General features: G+C 39.6%; 3 protein-coding genes and 2 long non-coding RNA genes across 5 annotated transcripts; 2 read left to right on the forward strand and 3 right to left on the reverse strand.

The window, feature by feature from the left end:
• Positions 1–3,517: 3,517 nt before the first annotated feature.
• On the reverse strand, positions 3,518–6,541 carry LOC147477892 (uncharacterized). Its single transcript, XR_015208410.1, has 3 exons — positions 6,266–6,541; positions 5,244–5,375; positions 3,518–3,911 (listed from the first exon to the last, which is right to left on the reverse strand). It is a non-coding gene; the product is annotated as an uncharacterized LOC147477892 (long non-coding RNA).
• Positions 6,542–7,212: 671 nt separating this feature from the next.
• Positions 7,213–8,443, forward strand: LOC147477893 (uncharacterized). Its single transcript, XR_015208610.1, has 3 exons — positions 7,213–7,949; positions 8,184–8,249; positions 8,354–8,443. It is a non-coding gene; the product is annotated as an uncharacterized LOC147477893 (long non-coding RNA).
• A 4,233-nt stretch (positions 8,444–12,676) lies between these two features.
• On the forward strand, positions 12,677–15,415 carry LOC147477894 (protein IQ-DOMAIN 12-like). Its single transcript, XM_086583294.1, has 5 exons — positions 12,677–13,337; positions 13,419–13,715; positions 13,952–14,137; positions 14,313–14,453; positions 14,531–15,415. The coding sequence occupies exons 1-5, from the start codon at positions 13,263–13,265 to the stop codon at positions 15,155–15,157; spliced, it is 1,326 nt and encodes a 441-aa protein (XP_086439420.1). The 5' UTR covers positions 12,677–13,262; the 3' UTR covers positions 15,158–15,415.
• A 118-nt stretch (positions 15,416–15,533) lies between these two features.
• Positions 15,534–17,498, reverse strand: LOC147477895 (phospholipase D alpha 1-like). Its single transcript, XM_086583293.1, has 2 exons — positions 16,267–17,498; positions 15,534–16,054 (listed from the first exon to the last, which is right to left on the reverse strand). The coding sequence occupies exons 1-2, from the start codon at positions 17,456–17,458 to the stop codon at positions 15,615–15,617; spliced, it is 1,632 nt and encodes a 543-aa protein (XP_086439419.1). The 5' UTR covers positions 17,459–17,498; the 3' UTR covers positions 15,534–15,614.
• Positions 17,499–17,590: 92 nt separating this feature from the next.
• Positions 17,591–19,260, reverse strand: LOC147477896 (phospholipase D alpha 1-like). The gene is made up of 4 exons (XM_086583295.1): positions 18,973–19,260; positions 18,773–18,890; positions 18,257–18,331; positions 17,591–18,162 (listed from the first exon to the last, which is right to left on the reverse strand). The coding sequence occupies exons 2-4, from the start codon at positions 18,878–18,880 to the stop codon at positions 17,617–17,619; spliced, it is 729 nt and encodes a 242-aa protein (XP_086439421.1). The 5' UTR covers positions 18,881–18,890; positions 18,973–19,260; the 3' UTR covers positions 17,591–17,616.
• Positions 19,261–27,019: the final 7,759 nt, after the last annotated feature.

Raw genomic sequence — 27,019 nt, forward strand, 5'->3', positions numbered from 1 at the left:
GATAAATAAGCAAAATACTGTAGATCCAAAATGAAAATTGTCAAAATTTAATTTGCAAAAAACAGTAAGGGTAGAAAAATGTTAACAATATACATACATAAATCTAAATTTCAACAAAATAATTCTCGCATGTTACTCGTATAGTGCTAAAAATCATGAAACATGAGGGATCTCATAAATGTTGTGTATAATTACACAAATATATATGTACCAACTTACAAATATCTCGTATAATGCTATGCGTGTGTCAACCAAACTCGTGCACACAAATTTCAAGTGGAAATCACAGTTACAATGTGATGAATAATTGTCAACAATCATCAACATGTTAAGGGACGAAATTAAATAAAACTTGAAACCATGCACTCATATACTCCAGTTAGTAGTTAGCTTAATACATATTTAGGACTATATCACATGAGATGGGGCTCAAGATATTTGAAAGAAAAGTTCAAAATTGGTCTCCATGCCCAGAGTATATCATTTTGCTTCAGTTCATTTGGTTGGTGATGCTGAGTGAATTTCCTTTTTAACACACTTGATATTCAGGCATTTGACTCTTATATCACCCACTTCTAGCTCCAAGAGCTTCGTTTTTTCAGCTGCAGTTGGACTGCCTTTTTATAAATCCAGTTTCTCAAACAACTCTTTGAGTATTATTATTCACCACAACAGCTACAAATGGAGTTAGAATCAAATACTAACAATTAAATCACACAATGCAAATCAATTAAATGATAGGAAATACATGAATGCATATAATTGAAATGGAAAATACCATTTTTCTTGACCCTTTCGACAACTTACATCCTGGTCCATCTGCAATTGAGCTTCCTCAAGGGCCTTGTGTGCAACATCCAAAACTAAATGTATCTTTTTATTTAAAACAATCCCAAATACGAACCTAGAGAAAATACAAAAGAAAACACAACATTTTTTTAATTTTTCCTTCTTTACATTATTAGTCAAAAACACCAAATAAAAGTTTGCAGTAGTACGTGAAAGATAAAATGTAACCCAACAAAACATACACTTTCCTCTCCCAAACCCCACAAAACACACTCGACCAGTCAGAGCTCTCGTCTACATAAGCCTGCAAGACAAACTTTTAAAATCTACCTAGAAACATTTAAATAAGCTTCGAATCAATTGCTAAACGTAATAAATGCAGGGACAACCCTTTACCCTTTACAAAGTTTAAATTTAAGTTGTTGCACTCAGCTAGATGTAAAGTAATTTAGTAAAAACTTGGTGCCTCGCATAAGTTTCACTTCGATGTCCGAGCGATGTAGAAAAAGAAACTTAAGTGCCGGAGAAATACCCTTTTTACTTATCCGGATAACATATACTATCCAACATCTCTAGCATCAATTAGTTGAAAGCGAAGGGGATATATATTATCAGTGAAAGTCTTTTTAAGATTTCCCTGGGAAATCAGTTTTCTAGGTACTGCAGATCCACCTTTATACCTGCAAACAATGTAATGAGTACTATCACACTCAGCAAACTACGTAAGTTTTTTTTTTTTTTTTTTTTTTTTTTTTCTGCTACAAACAAACTACGTAAGTTAAGAAGTAAGAAGTGCAAATGAAATAGTGAGTGTTAACCAAATAATAAACCAATTTCACATAACAAACTTTAAAAGAGTCAACCTATATCAAAACATCAAGACCGTAATAAATTTTTTTTTTCCTTCTAAGGTCAAACCTAAACTTATAGATACGTTATATCAGTAAGGCATGCCCTAATCGACGCACTTACACAACCACATGTGCATGAGGATACACACACAATAAGCCTTACTAAAGATACATTATCACGGAAAATCAATGCAAGTAAGAATAAATGAAAAAACAAACAAAAAATTTCACCTTATCTCTAATAAAGCAGATATCAAGCAAAAAAAGAAGAAAACTTAATATATACAGTACCTTGTACTGTACTTCGATCTCCATGATTTTGTGCCAATTATCTGAGCCTATTATGCGTCAATTCAAACTACATACACTATTCATACCAGTATACCACCATCATGTTTGTTCGATACAAACCAAATAAGAAAGCTACATTGTGATTAATGTATTATCTGCTTCTTAATAGAACTATGCATTCACAGGTAAAAAGTTTGCATATAATATCTAAAAAATAGCATAGCAAGTCATGCATGAACGTGGACCTACTACACCAAATTCTGATAGGAGAGACGTGATTGGTGCTTATTTTATACTCAGAAAGTTATCTATGATTAATCTATTAGATATTTTAGAGATGCATAAGGTGAAGGATGACGGCGCGAGATACTGTTTGCTATTAGTTAAAGAGCCAAAGCACATACCGGGGGGAAATTAGTGTTGAGCTAGCAGCCCTTGAATGTGCTGAACTTGGATATGCATTTGCATTGCTGAAGAGCTTTTAGGACCTTTCGCATGGGATATTCTCCAATCACTTTGGTGAATCTCGATGCATACCGTGATCATTATTTGATATATTCATGTGATCACTATACTATAGTTTGCTTGTGTTCTTTATCAATATAAAATTTTTAAAATTTATAAGGTTCAAATTCTCTAACCAGATTGATCACGTCATGAGTACAATTTAGTATGCCACTTCAAAATTATAGGAAATGAATATAAGGATTGGGAATAAAAAGATATACGAAAAGATATGGGGATGTGAAATTCACCTCTCAATTGCTGTGAGGATATGGAGTCGTTCATTTCTCAGAGCATCTCCCGCTTCCACTCAAAATATAACAAAGTAACAGGCATTTCCCTTGACATGGCTCTACACTTTTATACATCTTGTAACGTATTTTTCTTCAGCTTCACTGTTCAACAAAATATTCAATCTCGGCCTCTTAATTAACAGTCTTGAACAATAATTAAGAACATTGTGTAAAATAACTCATTAAATTCATATAAGTCAGACACTAATCCATTGCCTTTTCTTCGTCAAAAACCAACTTTGAAGAAGGATGGTGTGTTGGAAAGCTAATGATCTTGATAATTAACTTCAAGGTACCTCTTTGGGGTTTAGCTCCTTAGCATTTTCTCGGTCCATCAACAGATTGCCACTCCTGAATTCCAGAGTCTTGATTGATTTCTTATTTACGATATGGTCTTATACCGTTTTCAGGAGAAATACTTCTTCGCCACAGATCACAGATTTAAAATATACAATCAAATCGGAGAGGCAGCGGAGAGAAAGGGTGGGTGAGTTTGAAGCTTGAAGAGAGCGAAAATGGGGAGATCGAGAGAGAAGAAAAATCGAGAATTGTTGGGAAGTTTTGTTAAGTGAACGAAATGATCAAAATGCCCCTACGTCCACACACATTCACTATTCACTCGACCCCTCATTTTTCTATATATACAAGCATATTGCTATGGATCTGAGGCAAAAGCAGCACGCCAATATGTGGTTACACGTGTAGAGATGTGCCAAAACAACGTAACAAATCGGTGTCACGATAAAATGGGATGAAAATAAGTGTAGAGCTATGTAAATGTTTTCCAAGGCACAATGACGTGTCAATTAGATGGGAACTGGCATAACAGAGATTCCAAATGTGTGTATGCACCAAATAATGGCCAGAACTATGAGGGGGCTACCCCAGGCTGCACCCTAGATAAGATTAAAAGAAAAATCCATATACTACAAACTTACAAGGCCTAAAGGGGTAGGGAAAAGAAGCCTTTTCTTCACCCTAGAACTTCCTTACGTTAAATCCTAGATCCGCCCCAAGTGTACAGAAGCCTCTAGTCGGAGAAAGAAAGTTTTCTAACCAAACAGGCACTGAAAGAAAATGGTTCCAAACACGTAAGCAATAGGACAAACCTAAGAAGGATTGTCGAACAATATTTGGACGTCGATGTTGGGCAAGAGCAATTAAGTACAACAACATCCTCAACCTGGGAAACAAAAGTTCAAAAAGATAAGTTTCCAAATCGGTTTTCCACAAAATGAAAAGTACAAATGTAATAATGTTACATATGGCAGCAAAATTTCAGCACAACAGCAAGAATCCTTTGGATGAGGTTTTATGTAGTCTGAATGAGATCAAGGAAATGAGGCATTCCACAAGGCTTAACGTCATTTTATTTTATTTTTTATTTTTGATTCATAAAATATACTATACTGATATAATCTAGGAAATTACATCCACACTCAACTCAAGAACTAACAAATATTAGCTCCCCAGAACCACACAACACTTAACCCCATACACCAATACATATATAGTCATATAGACTCAATAAGATGAACAGACTAAGAGGCGAAAATGCAAAAAATAGAAGAAGAGAGAGAATCCCAAGAACCACCACCATGTTTGCACTCTCTCAAAAACAGAATGACACCCTCCTACTGCCACCCACCCCCACCCCACCCATGACCTGACCTTTTCGCCTACCACTCCACAAATAATCATCATCTCCCAAAACCCCCTTCCCTTCATCAGCAGTCCGAGTACCCCAAATCTAGCACTACATCCTTCTTTTCATCTTCACAATACTCGCTACACAAACACTCCATCCAACATTGCCTCTTCACCTTTATATACTTAAAAACCTTTGGCACCTTCTGTCCACTGCCCTTTTTAGCTTCCTTCCCATTCCCACAGTCCATATCATCAACTGTCTTCAAGATTCTACCTTTGCTAGCCTCCACATTTGACCCCCCAAGGCTTAAATGCCAATAGAAAAAGATGATATAAACTTCACTTATTTTTTTTATTCTTTTTTGTGTCAATTGGATTTCAAACGGGAATAGTGTAGCTTTGTTTGTGTCTTCATTTGGTTCCAACTTGGAATGAGAGATAAGTACTATAAATTTATAATCTAATATGGTCCGATTCTATATAGATTTTCGAGGCTCTTAGGGTAACGAAATAGATTGATTAACAATTCCAAGAATCAACAAATTTGTCACACAGTTTAAGAGTTGTTATCATTTAGTTTGGCACACTTTCCTATAGTCACTACAATCAGACAATCAGTCTTTCCTCTTTGAAAATTTCCAAATCTTCTTTTTTTCTTTCTCTTTTCCTAATTCTTATGCAGTTATTTTTCCCGAAAGATGTCTTCAGTATTCTTTCACAACAATAAGGATACATTGGGGCAAATAAAACCATAAGGATGTCCAATAAGACATACGTGTACTCATAGGAAATTTACTAATTTAGAATGATAAAACTCAATGTAAAAAAAATAACATAACTGTATATGTGGGGAAAATTAAATAACCTTCAAAGATGCCAATTCCCTCAAGCCCATTTCAACAGAAAGAATACTAAATTATTGATGAAAGTTGTATCAAGAAATTTGAGCTGGAGTAGTCAGACGAAATCCTCTACTATCATCCCCTTCCTTTTACACCTAAAAAAACCATAAAAAACAAATCGACATCAGTCTGAGGTACACATCTAAACACCTTGATACACGTTCCACTTAGATAGTATAGCTAGTATAAAAAGACTTTAAGTTGTCAGTAAGTTTTCTTTGTGGAACTCTTTTGCTACCTTCTGTTTCACTGTCAATGTTGAGTCTTGTACTTAAAAGCAGCTAAGCGAAAGAGTAATGTTTCTAATACAGGTAGACAAAACCGCGAAAGCAATAACTGTCTACTACGAACAGCAGAATGAAATTGACAATAAAGTAATGAACCAGTTCTGGATGATGCAGAAATGGAGCTAAATATAACAACATAGGCGCATTTGGACATTCCAAATGTTTGCCACAAACCATATTCTTGAGTTCTTGTTGGCATACAATAATGCGTGTTAATTGCTAAGCATTCAAAACTTGTGTGAAAAATATTATTGTCCACAATTGTCATGTCAAGCTTAATCTGCAAGCATTGACCTCCTGATTCTAGTTTCTAGTGAAATCCTCTTGAGGGTAACAAATACGGATAACCTACCAAACTGGTGTCCTCCGAACTCCAACAATCTGGATGTTCATAAATTAATTCACTTGGCAAAGCACGCTAGTGACCCATTTTAGTTCATGGAAAAAGTGATGTCTAACGAAATCAAACATACTTATGAGAGAACTGAAGGTTTCTATAGAGTTCCAGTGGCTCAAGATGCATCAGTAACCCGTATAGAGTGATTTGAAGTTCAAGTGTATGGAAAAACAAAAATGAGCAAACCACTTGAATTCCTGTTTTTTTAATTCGAAACCCAATTTTAGAAAATACATGTTGTAAGCAATAGAGAAAAGTTAATGCTTGTTTAAAAACAATTAATCAAGATTTGAAGTCTGACCTTGTTGTTTTTTATGCTTCTTACGTAAAGAAGACCTAGGCAGAGGGAGGGAGCAAGAAAACTCGACGGAGCTAAACCATGAGCTTCAATTTCGATAGCCAGAGAGAGCAGGAGATCCGCTTAAGATATCACGTAATCTTTTCTTTATCTGTTCCTGGATTGATAGTGAAAGGGTGTGGGGTTGTCTGTAAGAATATGGAGGGATAAGAATGGAGGGAAAAGAACAAACACGGTAATTAAAATTGGAAGGATAAAGAGGGAAAGAAAACCGGTGTGGAGGCTATTTGAGAAGCAATGCTTTCGATTGGATGAAAGCCCGGATGCACGGCCGAGAGGCTTCGATGGCTAAAATGGACAGGTGTTAAAATATGCTCAGCTAATTGAGCGGTGGAAGGCTAGCTCACCCACGCCTCTATGTAGTGGCGGCTAAGCATGGGCTTAATAGCTTGGGCAGGCCGCTTTAAAGGTGTTTAGATGTGATCTAGTTAAAGTTGAACTTGTAACAACCTAATATCTATCTAATAAAACACAATGGTGTGGGGCCTGCAGGGTCTCCATCCAGTGGTTACCATTGTCTTTTCTAAGTTGTGACATGGCACTTTCAAATTCATCTAGGTAGTGTCTTTTGCATTTCTAAGTTAATAGCGGTTCTATGATATCTCTTCTTCTCTAATTTAGGGTAAAAAAAGAAATAATCATTTCCTTCCAACAACATACGACCGCCGCCATCACTCCCACCCATTTTTCTCATCTTGTCGAGAACCGCAGATATCGCTTCGGTTTGAGAACTTCGCGTGAACAGTATCCACGCCATTGTTTTTTTTCTTTCCACAGCAACCACAACCCCTGGTGAGTAACGAAGACCTTACTTGCAGATGTTTAGATCTGAGATCTGGAGCATTTAGATAAAACCACACCAGATCTTACCTATCATACGCACTACTTTAGTTGTTCATTTGTATATTATATGATGTTCTGTGATCTTTAGCACTACTTTGCTTCAAAAGAAATGCTAAAACATCTTCCCATTTTCGCCATGTACCCCACTATAATAGCCATGTTCTGTGATCTTTAGCACTATTTCGATTTTTTTCCCACTTCTATATCAAGCTGTTTGGACGTGGTTATCAGTGATTTGTTGAGGTTTGTACGATATTTAATCTGTTTTTTTCAAGCTGTTTTTTTCCCACTTCCATATCAAGCTGTTTGGAAACACATGTGATGATTGATCTAGAAATGTTATGAAATTAAATAAACCCACATGTACATCAGTGGAAGACCAATTATCTTCGAAGATTTCAAACCTTATTAAAGTTGGATTAGTAGTTTTCAATCAAGACTTAAACCGTTACCTTGAATACTCGGCTTCAGCAACAGCGGCCAAAAACCACAGCTGTAGCCGAGCTAGTGACAATAATGAATAATAATAATAATAATAAAGGTGGGAAAATAACGGATGAGTTTACAGGTGCGGGTGCGATTGGGAGTGTGTGTCAAGTTATTGGTGTTGTGGTTGATGTTAGATTTAATGAAGGGTTGCCACCTATTTATTTGCTTTAGAAGTTTTGGATAATTCGATTACGTTAGTTTTGGGCGGCTCAACATTTTAGGACTATTGCTATGGATGGTGCTTGAAGGTCTTGTTAGAGGTCAAAGGCTTCTTAATACTGGTTCTCCCATCACTGTAAGTATGACCCATTTATTAACTTTAGTTATTTGTTGCTAATGAGAGGTAATGTAAGGAAAATGTTGTATAAATTCATTTGGGATTGTTTCAAACATTGAGATTAGTTTTCCACTGCATATCATGGTATTCGACAGTGGTTAAGATGTGGCGGATAATTTTTATCTGTTTTGGTTGTGGTATTATTGATGGTAATTACCCTTCCTTATCTGTGGGTTGTTGGTGTTTCATTAGGCAGGGCTACTCTTGGTCGTATTATTAACATCATTGGTGAACCCATTGACCACAGAGGAGATATCAGTAAGAATTTTTGAGACAGTGCTCATTTGCTCATCATAGTTTTGTCTTGGTACATATGTTTTGGTTTGTTCACTGTTTTGACATGTTATTTCCTTTTTCACCAGAAACCGATCATATCTTGCCCATCCATCGTGAGGCCCCAGCCTTTGTTGAGCAGGCTACCGAGCAAGAAATCCTTGTGGCGGTATTAAGGTATGAAGAGCTTCATGTGCTTATGTAAATATTGTTTATTATCGGTTATCTTGAATTTACTGAATAAAAGTAGCACGCATGTCCGTTTTTTCTTAATGTTACAAGAGTTTGAGAGGAGGAAAGATTATGTCTCAACTAAACGTGTATTATTGCTGCATTGTACAGGTTGTGGACCTGCTTGCACCATACCAGAGAGGAGGAAAGATTGGGTTATTTGGTGGTGCTGGTGTCGGAAAGACTGTGCTTATTATGGAGCTGATCAAAACGATAACTCGGGTCGTTTGTTCGCACTATGCGGCCAACACGCTTCTTGAATGCATCCTTCTTATCTCTCCATTCTATCTGCAAAGTATGTATATAATGATATGTCAGGAACTAACTCTGTAAAACCAAACTCATATAGTTAGCATATTCTAACAAAGCTTAGATATTTCAACAGCACACCGGGCAACACACGATATTTAAGCCCAATTATTATAAATAGTAGTGGGGACATGCCAGTTTACCTCAAGAATAACTCTTCGAGCGTCGAGGTAGGTAGCACCGCAGGCGTGTCGACGCATCGCGGGCCGTAGGCATGGGCATACCCTAGTATTATATAAGATTATACTTACAAGGTGATAGTATGGATATAGCTTATCGATCTTATCATTTTTTTCTTTGTGGTGTGCTCCTTATTATTTCCCTTTCTATTCGACTAAAATAAATTAAAGTGAATAACAAAATATATGTTTTGGATTTTTATTTGTTATTTAATTAAGAAAATCTTCAACTGATTGACATCCAAATTACTTTTAAGATCTACGGTGTTATTATGTTTACATGAAAAATTAATTGGGTTTTCACGGGTCTTTTTATTTTTTGAAAAAAAATAACACATTATGATTGAATGTAAAGAGTTTGGGTAGAATTAAAATATTTGTTTGTTTTTGTTTTTTTATTTTGTTTTTTTTTTAAAGAATTTTGGGTTTGGGTCGCTTTAGTAAGTTTTAACTACAATTTAGTTAGGTCGCCCTTAGTGAATTTGGTGGTGTCAAATATGAAGTCCTCAAAATATCAGGGAGTGACTCTTAAGGACAAAACTGTCGAAAACGTAACTCTCAAGGACACTTTTTTTTTTCCCGTAACTCACAAGGACCGGGTAGATGAAAGGTCAAGTATACCCTTGACGTGAAATAAAAAACGGATCAGGTAGATGAAATGTCAAGTATACCCCTGACGCAAAATAATCAACGGCTTCGCCCAAATGAAACGACCTGGTGTATTTAGTATGAACAATCATTGTTCATACATTGTTCATAAATAGGTGTGAACACTCATTGTTCATACCCCCAATTACAAACATTAGCTATGAACAATGAGTGTTTATACCTATTGGAGCTATGAATAATGATCCAATAGGTATGAACATTGATCCAGTTATGAACATGGATTGTTTATACCTATTTGGGAGTATGAAAAATCACTGTTCATACATTAAAAGTGTTCATACATCAAACATGAACAATCATTGTTCATGAGTACTTTTAATTTTTTTTTTCAATTGGTAGGTATGAACATTGATTGTTCATAGTCCTTGAGTATGAACATTGATTGGGTATGAACATTCAATATTCATAGCCTTTTGGGTATGAACATTGATTGGGTATGAACATTCGATGTTCATAGTCCTTAGATATGAACATTGATTGGGTATGAATATTCAATGTTCATAGTCCTTTGGGTATGAACATTCGATGTTCATAATCCTTGGTCCTTTGGATATGAACATTCAATGTTCATAGTCTTTGAGTATGAACATTGATTGGGTATGAACATTCAATGTTCATACATCAATATATTGTATAAGGTACATTCACCTATTTGGATATGAACAATCATTGTTCATATACCAGCAGAAAGTATGAACACTCATTGTTCATAGTAAAATGACAGAAAGGGTAAAATCGGAAAATATTTATTTTAAATCTAGACTATTTGTCCTTGAGAGTTATTTTCACAGAAAGGTATAACTGGCATTTAAAAAAAATATAAAAAAACGGGCCAACTTATTTTGTACTTGAGGGTTACTAATTTTGAAATAGTTGGTTCCTGAGTTACTTTTTCTCAAAATTTGTACTTGTGAATTACTCACAAAAAATCGTGTCCTCTAGACTTCATTTTTCCTAAAATTAGACCTTGGTACCAATTTCTTGCCAAAATATAACATATCCTTAACTAAAAATCATATTTTTATTTAGATTAAAAGAATCTTAAACAAAAGTAACACTTCCAAAGAGTGAAATAAAATTGAAATTAAAATGGTTTTAGATTAGTTATTTGGCCCTCAATTATGTACTGCCAATTTTAGCTACTAGTATCCCTTGAAAGCCATAGCGGCCCAAACATCATCTCCTTTCTTTTTTTTTGTTCCCAATGCTACAAGAAGTAATAAAAACACAAGACATCCTAATTAATATTTTCTGATACCCTCCCATGTGAAAAAAAAATCTGTGTTCCTTTGCGGGTAAAATGTATAAATTAAAGGTGATGAATGAAAGATTAATACATTTCAACAATTAGCCATGTTGAACATGGCATGCTGACAGCGTGCACAATGACTTAAAAGCATGTTGCGACAATTTTACATGAACTAGTATTAGTGCCTCTTTAGTTATACTTTAACATTGTTTATGTCGTATCGGTGCTAACAAAAACCCGATCCAAATGAGCAACTATTTGTTTCGTCTCAATGAATATTGTGGCATTTCTACCTAATATTAATTTGTTTGGTATATTATATTCAACTAGAACTGTACTTTCCTTCTGTGTTTTTTTGCAGTCGTACTTCAGTATCAGTGGTATAAAATTATAATGTGTTCTGATCGACTTCTGACTTTTTATAAGAATAAGAAAGAAATACTTTCCTACTTCCTTTTTATTAGTCTCCCACATATATTTGGACTGTTTACGGGCCTTCACCAGCTGTTTTCCCCTTGTTACAAGTTCTTTAGCCTAAAGAAGTTCATGTTTTTTTCCCACTTTCTCATATCTTGTTCCCTTATTGTATGAAGACACCGACAAGAGGTCTCTTCACAGTTCACACCCAACCATGCAATGGGTCTAGAGTCTAGTGGTTGGTGACTTGGTGTGTAGTGTGCACCTTGGGCAATTAGGAGATGTTTCATGCATGGTGGGGCTGATGAACAGGCCTTTCCTGCCAGCTGATGCAATGGCTGTGGGCGATCTTACCAAAGTTGCGAGTCTTAAATTTGCTCCAAGGGAACGAAAACAAGCAAATAAATCACTTTCACGCACCGTGTTCGTTCATGTCTAAATGATCGATCATTCTCAATACTATCTCTGCGTAGGAATATTTATTAATATATATATATATATATAGTAGCCATTAATCGTGTACAAATATCTTTAATTTTAAGTAGTATGCAGCCGTTGAATGAGACTGTTAAGTGGATTCTAGAATGATGAGAAAAAAAATAAAAATAAAAAGTATTTTACCCGTCTGATCATGAATACACAACATAAAATTTAACACTGGAGTTCCGAAATGTATAGAAGGATGTGAAAATCCTAAGCGGGCCCTATGGCGATGTGGAAGTTTACACATTGGCACATTGCATTGCATTGGGTGTGAAGTGTGATCTCAAGTATTTAATAGAAATCCTGCATTGGAGGCGCATTGAAATCCTACATCTCACTATTACAGTATTACACTATATACTTAACATTGAGTGATTTTTTGCTCCCAGGATTGGTTGCTCCAAGCGCCATACACGTCTCATCTTTTTCATAAAAAGAGGGAAATTACAACTGTCACAAAATTCTCAAAATTTCCAATTTTACTAATTTGTCTTTCATAAAAAAAAAAAAAAATGTGGAATAAACCAACAAACGTGTTTTCTTTTTCATCTTTTTCCCGCAAAAACGTGTTAATCACAATAATATCATCTTCTTGTTAGCTTGTTATTAATGCATCCAAAGTGTTTTTCATATTTTGATTTCTATTTTTTGTTTTGTTTTTGTTTTGTTTTTATTTCCTTTCTAGTTATGACTGAGGGACAAATTAGTAAAATTTAGAATTTTGAAGATTTTGTGCCAAGTGTAACTACTTTTTTTTTTGTGGAAAAAATGAAACGCTTGGCTGATAATTCCCTTGGAGCGCTTGGAGGAACCAACGCTAGGAGCAAAAAATCACTCCTTAACATTAACCGCTGCCAGCACATTGTCAATTATTTGTCATGTCATTTCAGACATTATGCTTAAGTGAAAATTTAGCGACTGTTAAGAAAGTGAAAGTTGGAGAAGAAATAGGAGCAAGTCCCAGAAAGTTATAAAGACTTTTGGAAAGCTGTATACTTGAAAAGCAATGGGGTCCTTCATTTTCTATTATACTTCTTGCTCTCAGGCCCACATTTTGATCATTTAGGATGATGTTGAATAAAGGAGAGAACAAGAGAAAGAAACTTAGCAGAAAGATAGAAGTGTAATATGATTGGTATCCATCAATCATAGCTCCAGCACACTGTGGATGTTTTTCCAGATCATAAAGTGTTAAAATCTGAGTTATACGCAAACTTGAGCTTCTCTTTCTTTGTTGGTGTACACTTTTTTTATACTTTAGAATCTATGTAAACATTGAGTGCACTCAGTTAGATATCATTCTTTAAGGAATGGGCCGGGACTTGTCTAATAGTATTTTGTCAATGAGATTTAATTCAAATAAATACTAGACTCTTGATTGATGTTACTGCATATGCCAACTGTTTGTTCGCTTGGTTTTATTTTACTTTTCTCAGTTTTTGTTGATATGATGTTCGTTTAATGGCAAAGATGGGAAGTTGGGTGAATCTGCTAAAGAAGCTCTTTGTTTCAGAGGCAAAGGCTACTCCTGAAAAGGTGAGAGTACATACCACTTTCTCCTGTTCTTATATTATGTCAAAATAAATTCAAATACATAATGCCTAAATCTGGACACAGAATGGGAAGAGGAGGAGGTGGATTATTGGAAGGTTTAAGTGGAAACGTGTACCCGCTCTTGCGTGTTCATCACTAGTTAAGGACAGGAGCTTAGTTGAAGCAGAAAAAGAGCATAGCAAGCATGCATTAACTGTTGCTATTGCAACGGCAGCTGCTGCTGAAGCTGCTTTGGCATCTGCTAAGGCTGCCGCTGAGGTTGTTCGTCTCACTAGCACCCCGATGGTGTACCTTACATATAAGAGAGGAAGCAGAGAATCCGCTGCTATAAAAATTCAAACCTCCTTTAGGGGATATCTGGTGAGACACTTGAGCCTGTTCTTTAACTTGAGAATTCACTTGTCCTGTTTTAGTCCCCCAATTAATTGCCTAACAATGTTCAATAAGGCTAATTACAAAAAATCAGTATGAAAAACTCAACATCATAATTTCCTGGTTGCCTAATGAAGTGTGGATGCAACTATTAGAATTATTCTAGTATTCTACATCGTATTAAAAGCATGGTCTGAGCTCATCCTGAAAAACCAACCTAACAGGCAAGGAAAGCATTACGAGCGTTGAAAGGACTGGTGAGACTTCAAGCTATGGTTCGAGGCCAAGCGGTGAGGCGCCAAGTGATCAGCACACTCAATGGATTACAGACCCTTGTAAAAATTCAATCGCAACTTCGTGGAACAAGAGAAGGCATGGAGGATAAACAGTTGATCAAGAACTTCAATGAGGTGGGCAGAATATAAAAACGAGTAGGTTATGTGGTGTCAGGGGTGAACACACTTCCTTTTATAGTAAATTACCACCTCTTTTGTAATTAACATCGCCCCCTGATCTGGAAACTTGAGAAAAAATATATATATAATGCCTTCCTGACTCTGTCTAACGTTTTGTTCAAACTTTTAGCTTGGGAAGCCAAAAGTAAAGAATCACACAGGCTTGGTTGATACGTTGCCACCCAAGGAAGACTTCGATGCCTTACTTTTGAGCAGGCATAATGGGTTGGTCAGAAGAGAACACGTAAAAGAATACTCCTTCAGCAATCGGGTAAATCACCTCATCTGAAAATCCTTACTTCAGATTAATTATGTTCTCAAAAGATTTAGCTACTTTTCGTTCTGCAGGATAGTTGGAATTCTAAAATATCCAAAGAATCTGAAGCCAACGGAGTAAATGGGAGATTGAATCACTGGTTGGAAGAAAGTGGGGAAGCCCAAGAACGGAAATGCAGAATTTCTATCAATTCTAACTTGTTTGTAACTTCAAGCCCAGTGCAGAGAAATGTACAGGGGAGAACGGAACATAGACTAGGAGAGTTAAAGCACAATGATCTTCTTTTAGCAGGGCGTAGCTCTCCAATATCTACCCCAAGAAGGTCATTTGATAGACCTAGGAGGAGCTCTATTGAGGATAGTGATTCCTTGGGTTCTCCTGTTCTTCCAAATTATATGTCGGCAACGGAATCTGTTAAGGCAAGGTTAAGATCGATTAGCTTGCCAAAGCAAAGACAAGGGTTGGTAGACACTTACTCTGATCATGGTTCTCCATATAAGGATAGACTCATTTTTTCTTCTTTTAGTACTGATGCTAGTACCATAGTTAAGAGTGGCAAGTCTCCAAGTTTTCAACAAAGATCTCCAAGCTTGAAAGGTTTGTTGATTCCTAGAAACTCACACCCAAGTGCAAAAGATATAAGCATAAATTCAGAATCCTCAATATTGAATCGGGTTCAACATGGTGGTCTCAAATGATTTTCTACAAAGTCGGGTTGACAGAGTGACTTCATTGAATGTGTGAATACCTTAGCTTATAGCTTTTGAAGACAAGTTTTTTTTGTTTCTGATAGATAACAACATATGTATTTAACATCTTTTTTATCCTAAGGAGATCTTGGCTTCTTGTAACTAAGGCATGGAGTGGAGTTTGATGATGACTCTTTGTACAATGTTTGAGTGCATTGGTTTGGCGTGACGTATTCCACAACTATATACGGAATTTTCTTTTGGTTTGTTCACTTTGTTGAAGTGTTTGTTGGTTCCTAAAATTACTTTTACAAATTAAGTTTCTCGAAGCACCTTTGAGATAATTAAATATTGGAGTTAGCAGAGGTTGAAGTTAACACTTCCATTTGATAACAAATATTTTTTTTATCGGAATGAACAATACAAGATATGATTCTTAGTAAGAACAATAAAGTAGACAACGGTGTTATGTAGTAAGGATTGGAGGAAGATAGTCAGATACGGCACCGAGGACATTGGCCTTGGTGTCTGGGAAGAACTTGACTCCTGGTAGCGCAGTAACCACTCCATTGTTTGCAACTGTGACGGGGTAGCTGAGTAGGTGGCTTGGGAGGTCCTGGTTTAGCATTCCACTAGAGTATATCTCCCAGTTTTTTTCTGCAATCTGGTTCACCATCCTGGCACACTCCAGGCTGGTAGGTTGAAAGAAGGAGTTATCGAGCAGGCCGCGGCCAAGGTGTTCGTACCACAATGCCATCCGAAAACCAAAGATCTGACCCCTAGGAGGCTGCCTGTTTGCAATGTGATTCGGTTGGTAGGCCCCCATGGCAATCTCGGAGTCCCTTGCACCATCCATGGACCTTTGGTTAATGTTGGCTGATCCGATTATTATGTACTCATCGTCAACTGAAAGAAGTGAAATCAACATTGAGAATTCTATTACAGATGTGTTCATACAGAAAGTCAAGAAAAGTTGGTAAGTCGATGATACTTAAGTAACTAATGAGAGAATGATGAGTAGGTCAATTAACATCCAAGACATCCATGAAAAATCAGATTAAACGTGAAGAAACTTCTACAAATCTCTAAAACAAACATTTAAGCATTTAACGACTTACCTATCATCATCTTTGCGTGGACATAGATCATGAAGCGCCGAGCATGCTGAGCTCTGCTGTAATCTGTATTGGGCTCTGGTTGCTCCGTGGGTGAGTATTCTCCAATTCTCTTGGATTCTCGATTCCCGAGGCAGAAGAATGACAGGTAATCTTTCGGGTTCGCATGTAGCCCCTTAGCCTGTATAGCCAGGGAAATGTCACTATACATCATCTCCATTGTCCTTTTTTGCCAATCCAATATTGCCTGAACTGATGCACTATCAGGAATTCCCTCTGGCCACATTGGGATAACGACATAGACCATAAACCTCTCTCCTGCTTCAATCTTACTAACAATTTTCAGTGAAAGTTCCTTTGGAACAAGATGCAAAGCGCCAATATCTTCGACCTTGATGTCATTTGATTTCCAACCAAATGAGCTTCCAAGAAAATATTGATTCTCAATGTAAATGAAATTCTTTGCACGGCGAATAGCGTGTACATAAGAATCTTGAATGCTCCGGTCGATGATGTTATCCTTTCCACTTACAAGTCCTGCTCTTGCAGCCTCCTCAGGCGTTTCAGGGAAACCAAAAGCAGCCCCTCCATCAATGGACCGGAATAATTGAACGTTCCATTTTTCATGGTCATCTGCAAACGTATCAGAAGTGGGAGGGGTAAAAATATTAGAAAGGTCCTTAACACGAATGAGCAAGTTCTGTCCACTTCCTTGCTTCAACCACCTTTGCTCAAAACTGTAGAGAACATCCCAAGCAATAGGTCCTTCAAGCTTGCAATGAATGTCATGCCAGGGCTCCCTCGGGCCACCTTTGGTAATTGAAGCACCGGTGAAGTTGGGCTGATGGAAATCATCATGGTGTACTGTGTCCAAAGTCTTGAAGAGGGAATGTGAAGGTGTATCATATCTACCATCACACAGATCGAGGCCACCAACGAAACTAATAATTCTTCTCTGTTGTGTACCTCTATAAGGAACCTCATCATCCACCACGACAATTTTCTGGTGATGAGTAAACATGGTAGAGATCTCTGTACCCTGAATTATGCTCCTCCCATCATCAGGATTACGAGGACACGGGACACAGTGCACAGCAGTGTTTAGAAAGTAGTTTGCTGTTTCTTGATCATGGGTAGCCATCAATCCATCCTTCTTGAGTGAGCTCACTGAGGTTCTGTCATCCCAAATAAGCATAAGAACCCTTACACCTTCATTTGCTTTCTTTTTTCAACAAATTCCCAAGGGTAGCATCTCCACCAGGCTTTGGCCTCCTTGGGTCCCTGATTAAGGTGATCTCAGTATATACAGACCATCCTGTTATGTAGATTAAACGCTTTGCTTTATCAATAGCGTCAAAGACATCTTCCCAACACCTGTGTGGATTGTAATACTGACCTCCAGAAAGTGCGATTGGAGGAATAATGTAGTTGTCTGCAATGTGAGCGTCTTGGTACAGAGTAACTTTGCATCCTTCCCTCTGCTTGAAAAAATGTATGAGGAACTCCAGGAAACTGAGGACTACTAATTCCACGAGACCAATTAGGATCTCGTCTGACATCCAGATATTGTAGCTTCACGTGGATCTTGGCGCCTTCATTCACAGGATTGCGATATTCATCTAAGATTTCTAGCCACCTATCCACCTCAGATCCTCTTAAGACTGCCTCAACAGGCAAATAAGCTCTTCCAATTAGGGTTGCTCCAATAGGATGATTGTATTTAACGGTAAAGATAATATTAGAAACCATATGAGCACAGCAAATATGAAAACACTCATTCCATTGGGGTTTTATTGCCTCATTTTTAAGCATTCTTGTTCGGCCAACTCTAGCCTTTTCAAGATCAACTGTTGCGTAGACTTTGATTAAACCAGCGGTCTCCTCGATCTCTTCAATAAGCTATATGATCAAAGAATATGCAGGTGTTAACAGAAATTATTAGAATGAAAAAAAAATTAGAGAAATAACACAATGTTTGATTAGCGACAATGACCTGAGGGCGGCACAGCAGGACTTGCTTCACCCTGGAAAGCATCCTTCTCTTCGATAATGTTTGGGCACCAACAATCTCCAAAATCCCATCAGTAAGAAAAGAAGATCAATGCAAAGGGTGAAAAATATGAAGTAGTACTATTATTAAAACAAATGATTAAATTCATGACAGTATGTAAGTCATGTGTTTATACTATTTCTGTCTTTTGTGCTTAAGCTTTTTCATCTTTTTTTTTTGTTGTCAAAACCGAAAAGGCATCAGAGAGCTTCTTGGCACGTAACATTCAAGTATAACACAGAGTTTTCAAATTATTAATTAAGTTTGCAAGGAATTCAGAAGTCAGAACTACTGAAACAGTTTTCTACAAATAATAGACTACCGGCCTCCATTAATTAATACACATCACACTTTTTCTACGAGAATGTGAAATTGTGAACCAACTTTCCCTAGGGCATAAGGATACGTTGAACACCCAGTATTAAGTTAATTTCAATATTGCATTTGGAAATTATGTACCTTTGGACAGAACCTGGGTGCACATCCACCAGCTGCATATGGATTCACTTCCAAATCAGCCTGAAATATCGTCACGTGAAGCATACCATGGAGCAGAATCATTGCCATTTCTCCCTAGCTATACAATAATCAAAAAGAATTCGAAGCAAAGAAATGAATATCAACAAAGGAAAAAAAATGCATAAAGACTTGGATCTCACTTCAAATGAATGTTTCTGAAAGCAGTCCAGGAGTTTTAGGAATAAAATATTGTACTGTGGGATATATAGACGATGTATTTCACCAAGCTAAATAAGAGAATGGACGAAAATTTGAACTTGAAGAAACAAAATATGCTAGCTCCAAAGAATCTTAGGTGGATTTATCAGAGAATATATACTATATAATATTGAGGAAGAAAGATGAAGGAGAGTATCGGATCCCATGCTTGCTTTAGAGAATGGAAGACTGTTGAGTGCAATAAAGAGAGATGCATTGTTTTCAAAACAAGAAAGGCGCTTTAGGCTGTTTAAACTTTAAACAGAAGGATTTAGTTTACTGATTAACATTTTTGAAGTGGTATTTTTTTTAGCTAAACATAGCTTTAATTTCGTAAAAAATGGGAGTGCAGAAACCAATCAGGATGCAATCATATATTGAACAATCCCTACAAGATCATCATTTAACTACCACACACAGGAAAATACGTGATTAAATATTACTATGTGACAGTTCAAATTTCTTTTGGAACGGGTGACGGGACTGACTCCAAGATAACTATGATGCTTTCGCTAGACCAGCTCTGAGGCTGTGGCTCTTTTTAAAACATTTCACAGAAAATGTTAGCAAAAAGCCATTTCTCAATTTTGATTAGTTATCATTGTTTTCCAAGGACCAGTATTGTATTAAAAGTTTAAAACATGGACGAATTAAATTCGTTTCTCTTTTATCCGAAATGCTAAAAAGAGCTTTATTTCCTCCTATATTTTCTGTTTTTGCTTTTGTTATTACCAATGAACGTATATCAAGTACATACTGTATTTTTCCATAATGAAAATTATATGAATTATAAGGAAAATTTATCACTAGTTCATAAGGGGATCACAAACTTGCGTAGTAACACTTAAAAATCCCCTTTACAGACGCTTGAGGTGGTCATGACATAATAACTACAATGGGCAATTCTCTAATTAATTGAGCACAGAATATCAGCTTCCTTAGAAATAAAAACGACTTCACAGATCTCCCACACCAATATATACCAGGTTGTGGTAGTGATTACCAAATCCTTGACTCGGTTCTGATGTTTCAGTCAATGTTGATCCAAGTATAGCATAGGCGCATAGTGCGCCATACCTGGATTGTTACAATACATCGAGGACACAACTCATTTCACCAGCTATCATCTAGTCATATCTTGTAATAGAAAAGGGTAGTATTAACTATTAAGTCTACCCTGTATATACACATTAACTCTTCCAAAAATACAACTATGCAATCCTGGATGAAGATATAAAAGTGTAAAAATGCATAACAAATCAAACCACCCAAATAAAAACAAGTATATGTATACAAAGATCAAAACCAACATTCTAACTAGAACTAAAGATTTACCTCAAAAACCCCCAAAGGCAAAAACTAAAAACACATAACACCCAATACTGAAAAGTGAATACTAAACAAGTGTTGAAGATAAATGAAGCTAGTACCTTGTTTTGAGTAGTAATCCATTTGCCATTAGTCCATTGAAGAATAATATCTAATCCACCAATGAACTTAACAAAATCTTATACCTCTTAAATATGTTTGTTGGCTTGACCATTCGGGCTGTCCAAATATCATTTTCAAGAGATTAACTCTTTGGGTGTGGACTTGGTCGATCTAACTAGTTAAACACGGCACTATTAAGAGATTCTAAATTGCCTCCACTGTCTCCCACTATATGAGAACTGGATTTCTCAAGGAACACAGAGATAGGTTGATGCTCTTTTTCAGTATGGCTTGACAACGTTGTAGGTTCTACCTGAACAACAGTCGTTTCTTCAGTGGGGTGTTCTTTTTCAAGACCTACAAAAGTGCGACAAAGGTTCATTATTGATGGACGTGAATATGAAACAAGTTTGGGTGAAGTTTCATGGAATTGAAAGAAGTGTCCTTTTGGAGAAAAAACTCCTAATTCAACCGTTATACACCTTTCACTGAAGCTTTTTTGCTTGAACATTTGGGTCGTCCATGTTTTCTTTTTAAGCCATCCACTGTTTCCTTGTCCACTACACCTGCATAAAGACACTCGTCGTCAACTGATATGTTTAGAAGGCATTACAAAGTCACTCTGAATTACCTCTAACAGTGTCGTCCACATTTCCCTTTTTGCTTGAACCTTCCGTTTCTTCGTTGTTTCTTATCAAACCACCCACTACACCTGCATGAAGACGCTAAGCTTCAACTGATTATTCTAACAAGGCCTTACAAGGCACTCTAGTTACCTTCAACAATACCTTTCTTTATATGAGATCTGGACTTCTTAAGCAAAACAGAAAACGGCTGCTCATCTGACAATTTTGTAGATTCTGTCTGAACTTCTGCAATTTCTTTCCTCAGAGATTCATTTTCAGGGCCTACAAAGTGCCAAAAAGGTTCTGCATCAAATGGAACCAAAAAAGGTCTCCAGAAAGATATATGACATTCATGATAAAGATATCATGTACACTGTACGTAAAGGTGTGATTTGGAAGTGCCAAAAAGGTTCTGCATCAAATGGATCCAAAAAAGGTCTCCAGAAAGATATATGACAGTCATGATAAAGATATCATGTACACTGTACGTAAAGGTGTGATTTGGTTTTCCCTTACAAACAGTCACTGGGGGACTGGAATAGGTTATTGGATGAGACCGAAGTTCGACTTGAGAGTTTAACCGCCTCTAATATCTTACTCTTGGTTTTATAGGGAGAGTAGAATCAGGTCCGGGCGAAGTTCATAGGAGAGGTATTTATAGACATTGAGAGTGTATCCTTGCCCACCACGTGTAAAGGATGTCCCAAACGTGGGGGTGGAGATCGGGGATAGCATGTGAGAACCGGCCCTCATAGGTCCTTTGTAATGATGTGGAGTGGCAGTCTGTACAAGTAGCTTGCGGCCATGACCAGTGGCTGATGGCCAAGATATGTGCAAGTACATCTTTAGTCATGATTGCTTCTGGATAGGGTATCTGTGTCACTTTCTAGCGTAGTTCGCGTGATACTGCGATCTGTCTGTAGCGTTCTACTAGCTCATGGATGCGACCTGGATCCATAGGTCGATGTGCCATTTCCAACATGTTAGCCGCGTGCTGGATAGAGAATATCACTCCCCTACACAGCCCCCTCTCAGTAGGTTGTGAAAACGACCTGCTGAGAGAGATCGGTAGCGCGCGTGGAGTATGCTAGAGGTGGAAATTTCCAACGATCTGTGAGGAATGGCTCGTGTTAACCATGTGAGCTGGTGGGTGCAAACGTTTGACGCGTGTCAAAGACGCGGATGTGATTTGGAGATTCGCAGAGAGAAGAAAACGTCGCGCCCATTTTTCGGGATGTGAAAAGACAGGACAGTTGGTTGGAAGTCGTGGGCAGCTAGGGCTGGGGTGTAATCATGATGCTTTGGAAACTGGAGGGGCGGTTGCTCAAAAATTTCACTTGCTCTTTTGAAACTTCATTTGGCTGCTTCGTCTGGTAGACAGAACTTCATTACTACATCATCCTTCAGGTTAGTTCTCTGCCATTGTTGAACCTCTTCTTCTTTGTTTAGGCTTTCAGCCTCTGTTCTAGAGTTGTTAGGATACCCTGTTAGTTACTAGTAGCTAGACTTGTTAGGGTTAGAAGAAAAAATGTCTGACTCCGATGACACTCGATCTAATGAGGTTCGTGAAGTTTCTCTTGGCTGGGATGACGAAGATGATGAGAAAGATGAGTCTGTGTGTGAGGTGGTTGAGGGTGATGATGAAGGTGAGGCGGCTGAGGGGGCTAGTAGTGAGGAAGATGTGGCTCGATCTGCGTTTGTAGCTGCTGAAGCTAGCACTTCAGGTCGCTGTGAGGGGTCGTCGTCTTCGAGCGGGCTGCCGCCAGTATCGTGGATAGACATGCTTTGAGGGCGTTCCCATATCTGAGAAAGAAATATGGGATAACCGTAAGCGATCTGGAGATCTATGAGCCTGACCAGAACGCTTTGGTTTATAGTGATAGGTACACCCTACCAAATCATGGGGTGATCATCTGTGAGGGACATCAGAGGGCGCACATGACGATACAGTTCTCCAAGCTGGTTTGCGAGTTCCTGAACCGCTGTGGCAAGGCGCCTGTTCAGTTTGTGGCTAACACGTGGCGATTATTCAAGGTTTTTGACCTATTGAACGCCAGCGGTGAGTACCGAATCGAGGTCGCTGATGTTGTCGAGCACTACCTCGTAAAGCGATCTAGGTTGCTGAACTTTAGCTTGCAAACTCGACCTACGCTGTCGGGCGTTCTAGATGGTAAGAGTAACGAGTCGTGGGACAAACGACCGCTGCTCCTTGTAGGAAGCTACTGTGCTAGTGGGTTCAGTGTGGACCATAAAATATGCGACTTTACTGGTGGGTACCAGCGCGTTGTCTGATGATGCCAACTTGGTTTTGTTGAACTTATACTGAAATTGTTGTCTTGTTGCCTCTGCAGATATCCACTTGAAAAAGAGTCGAGTCGACAGGTGATCGAGAAGTTCGCTAGGCTGACGCGAGCTGAGAAATAGGCAAAACTACCGAAAGTTGCACATTTCTTTGAAGAGCGCGGAGGACCCGCAATTAGGGAAAAAAGACAAGTGTAGAAAGCCAGAGCGCGGGGTAAGGTGAGCGGGAAGACGTCGAGGAAAGCTGTGATGGAGAAGCGTAAGAGTGATCTGGTGACGAGGGAAGACAGGCATCGAGGCCGTACCGGGGTGAAGCGACCGCTGGAAGTGCTGGGGCCTCTGGGTCTGGAGCAGGGAAGGGTCGAGAGGACGCTCCTTTTGATGTGGATGACGTTCTCTTCGATATCCCAGAGTCTCGACCTGCGAAGGTTGCGAGGGTGGCTGAGACCGTACTGGGTGGTTAAGTGCGAACTGGGGGAAGGGCGGCTCGTAATTCGAGGGCGAGGTCGATGCCCGACTTCAGCGTCCTAGGTGAGGACGCCCCAGAGGTCACTCGACCCAGTGTTGTTGGAGATCCCTCTGGCAAGATGAAGGGAAAGATTGGTGCAAGAGAGACTGGTAAGGGGCACTCCAGTACTGGAAAAGACGAGCTGGAGCGCAACCTGATGTACATTGACGAGGTGACTGGGAAGAAGCGCTATGTGAGGAGGTCGGACTGCAGCTATAAGTCTGCACCCATAGCTGCTTGCTTGCTGGAGGGGATGACCCTGGACGGTGATAGGAATGACTTGGACGCTAAGGAGCTGGAGTCGAACTTGAGGGGGATGGACAAGGCGATGTGCCTGGTAAGTAACCTTTGCGCTTTACTTGATTGTGTTATCGCGTTATATATGTTGTTGTTTGATAATAATGTGATATGTTGTGCGATCGTCAGAGTCGATCGCCGGGTACCGTTTGAAGACGGCCGCCGGTCATCATCGCCGACTGGAGAAGGCGGAGGTTGAGTCGCTAAGGGACGAATCGTCAATCTGGCGGTCAGGCAACAGCCGAGAAGGCCGAACTGGATGCGTTGAGGCCCCAGCTCACTGCCTTGACTCTGGAGAGGACCTCTGCAGTGAACGAGTCGATTGGGTTGAAGCATGAGGTGGAGGCGTTGAGGGGCCAGCTCGCCGCGGCGAACACCTATGCTGAACGATGTAAGACTTCCACCAGTTTTAAAGAGGCCTATCTCACCATCCGTGCTGAGGTGGAGGAGCTAGAAAAGAAGCTGGACGACCTGCAGGAGGAGCGGGAACGCCGAACTTCGGGAGAACTCGAAGGCCCTATTCCTGCAGTCGTGCCGTCCCCTCTCACTGGTGTGGTGAGTGAGCAGCTTCAGGGGTCCGGCGAGCTCAACATGGTTGCTGCTGAGGTAGCTGTGGCGTCTTCTGGTGATCCAAGTTCCGTCTCCGTCTTGAATGTCGCTCTCAGAGAAGATCTGGACGAACTTGTTTAGAACCTTTGTTATTGTGTGTGGTTGTACTGGGCCTCTGGCCGTAAACAATAGAGCTGGTTTCCTAGGTTGACCTGGGCAGCTCGTTTTTCTGCTTTGCTATTGATTATGATACTTAGTGACTAACCGTGCTGGATTTCCTGAGTGCTCTCAGCAGCACGGTTAGTTGTGAATTGGGGCGTCCCTCATGTCGTTAGGTCGCTCTTTTTATGAATGTGAGCCTTGTTGCTTTTGCTCTCTACGCGTAGTCTTGTGTATGATAAGAATATTTGTATTTGTAAGCATGTGCATGCTCTTGCGATCTAAACGGTGCAGGTCGCTCGTCTCTATGAAGGGCCGCATGCTCTCTAACTGGAGCCGCCCGAGTTATAGTGCGGCGGCGGCACGGCGGTCGGGATGTGGGCGGTCGGGAGATATGAAATGATGGCTGCCAGGTTGGCTGGCGTTTGGTGTCTCGATGCCATAATGGTGTGCCTTGGGAAGAGACGTTTCGTGGGTATAAATACGACCGGTCTTGGGAGAGCAGCGGCATTTGCTCTTCTTGTTCTTCCTGCTGCGGCTGCTCCTCTTCCCTCTTGCTTCTGTGTTGCTCTGCTTTGCCTTTCACTCAGGTACGTTTCGCTTTTCTTCGTTTAGATCATGAATGTGAAGGTTACTGGCCGCTCTAACTAGTTTTCTTTTGTTTTCTGTGCTCAGTTTCCGTTATGGCTCGGTGCTTCCCATACGTCAGAGGATAAGGGAGTGCAAGAGAGAGTTCCCCTCTGCTCATGGAGGAGATGGAGTTCCGTCTTCATGTGCATGGGGACCGCGGTAAAAGGAAAGCTGTGGCGTCTGGGGGCAAGAAGAGTAAGCAATCCAAGGGATCAGGTTGCTCGACGGGCGGCATTGTGTTCAGGTCGCCGCAGCGAGCGGAAGGTTCCCATCGGGCTGCTGATGGAAGCGACGACCTGGGGCAATGTCGTCACGTCGCTAGTGAGAGTTCACTCCCTCGTGTCGGGGACGTGGGGAGCGAATTCTACTACGTGGGGAGAACGGGGAAGAAGCGTGCTGTAAAACGCTCCGATTGCAGCTTCCACTCGGCACCCATAGCGACTAGTCTGCTGAAGGGGATCGTGTTAGATGGGGACAGAGCTGAAGTCGAGGATGAAGATATGGATACGTTGCTGGGGACCATGGATATGGCTAATTGTTTGGTGAGTGTTTCTCTGTCAGCTTTGGCGCTTTGTTTCTTAAGTGATTCTGATTATGACTTTGTCCTTGTAGTTTATGGCTGGGTATGATAAGCTCAAGAACGCCGCGGCAACGGTCGACATCGATGTCAACTCCCGGGTCGAGCTGGGATGCTTGCGAGCTGCCTCGGGGGCTGACAAGAGGAAGCTGGACGATGATGACGGGAAGCACCGCGGCCGCTATTGATGAGAACGCTAGGACGGTCGCGCTGCAATGGGTCGAAAGCTGCAAATGGAGGTAGCAGAAGTCACTAGGTACGCTAAGTGATGTCAGCGGGTTGCTCGCAAAGCTCAAAGCGCGTATACCACGGCCTGTAGTGAGTATGCCAAGCTGGATGAGAAGTATTGTCAGCTGACAAAGGTAGACGGGGCTCAAGGAACGGGTATGCGCGTTGTTCTCGAAGGCGAGGCACGTTCGACGAAAGATCGCCTCGGGACAAACATGTGGTTGCGGCTCGCGTGATGGTGATTTCTCTTCTTGGTAAGAAACTTGGTTCGTGTTGGAGTGACTATGCTTGTTCTTTGCCCTACGAGGGTTAAACATTAGAGGGCTGCGTTTTCAGGCTTGCCCGGCGGTTCGCCCTTATTTGATACTGAGAGAACCGGGTATCCACGAAAGTGGCGGCGGTTAATTAATCTTTTTTTTTGTTCATCCGTCCGATCCGGATTTCTGGGTAAACCAAGCGCATCGGTTGGTTTGAACCGATTACTGGAACCGGTCAGATAGCTTCATGGTAATCGTGATGCTTAATGTTTATCTTTTGCTTGATTTGTTTGTAGCTATTATTCTATTACTTTGTTCATTTGGTTTGTTTCGAGATGTACTCGTGAAAAGCCGTTATGCTTGTGTAGTATTGCTCGAGAGCGATCTAGGAGATGTAAGTGTCCGATTAGTGTAGACTAAGGGGCT

The sequence above is a fragment of the Coptis chinensis genome, chromosome 9, assembly GCF_015680905.1.
Source record: "Coptis chinensis isolate HL-2020 chromosome 9, ASM1568090v1, whole genome shotgun sequence".
NCBI lineage: Eukaryota > Viridiplantae > Streptophyta > Magnoliopsida > Ranunculales > Ranunculaceae > Coptis > Coptis chinensis.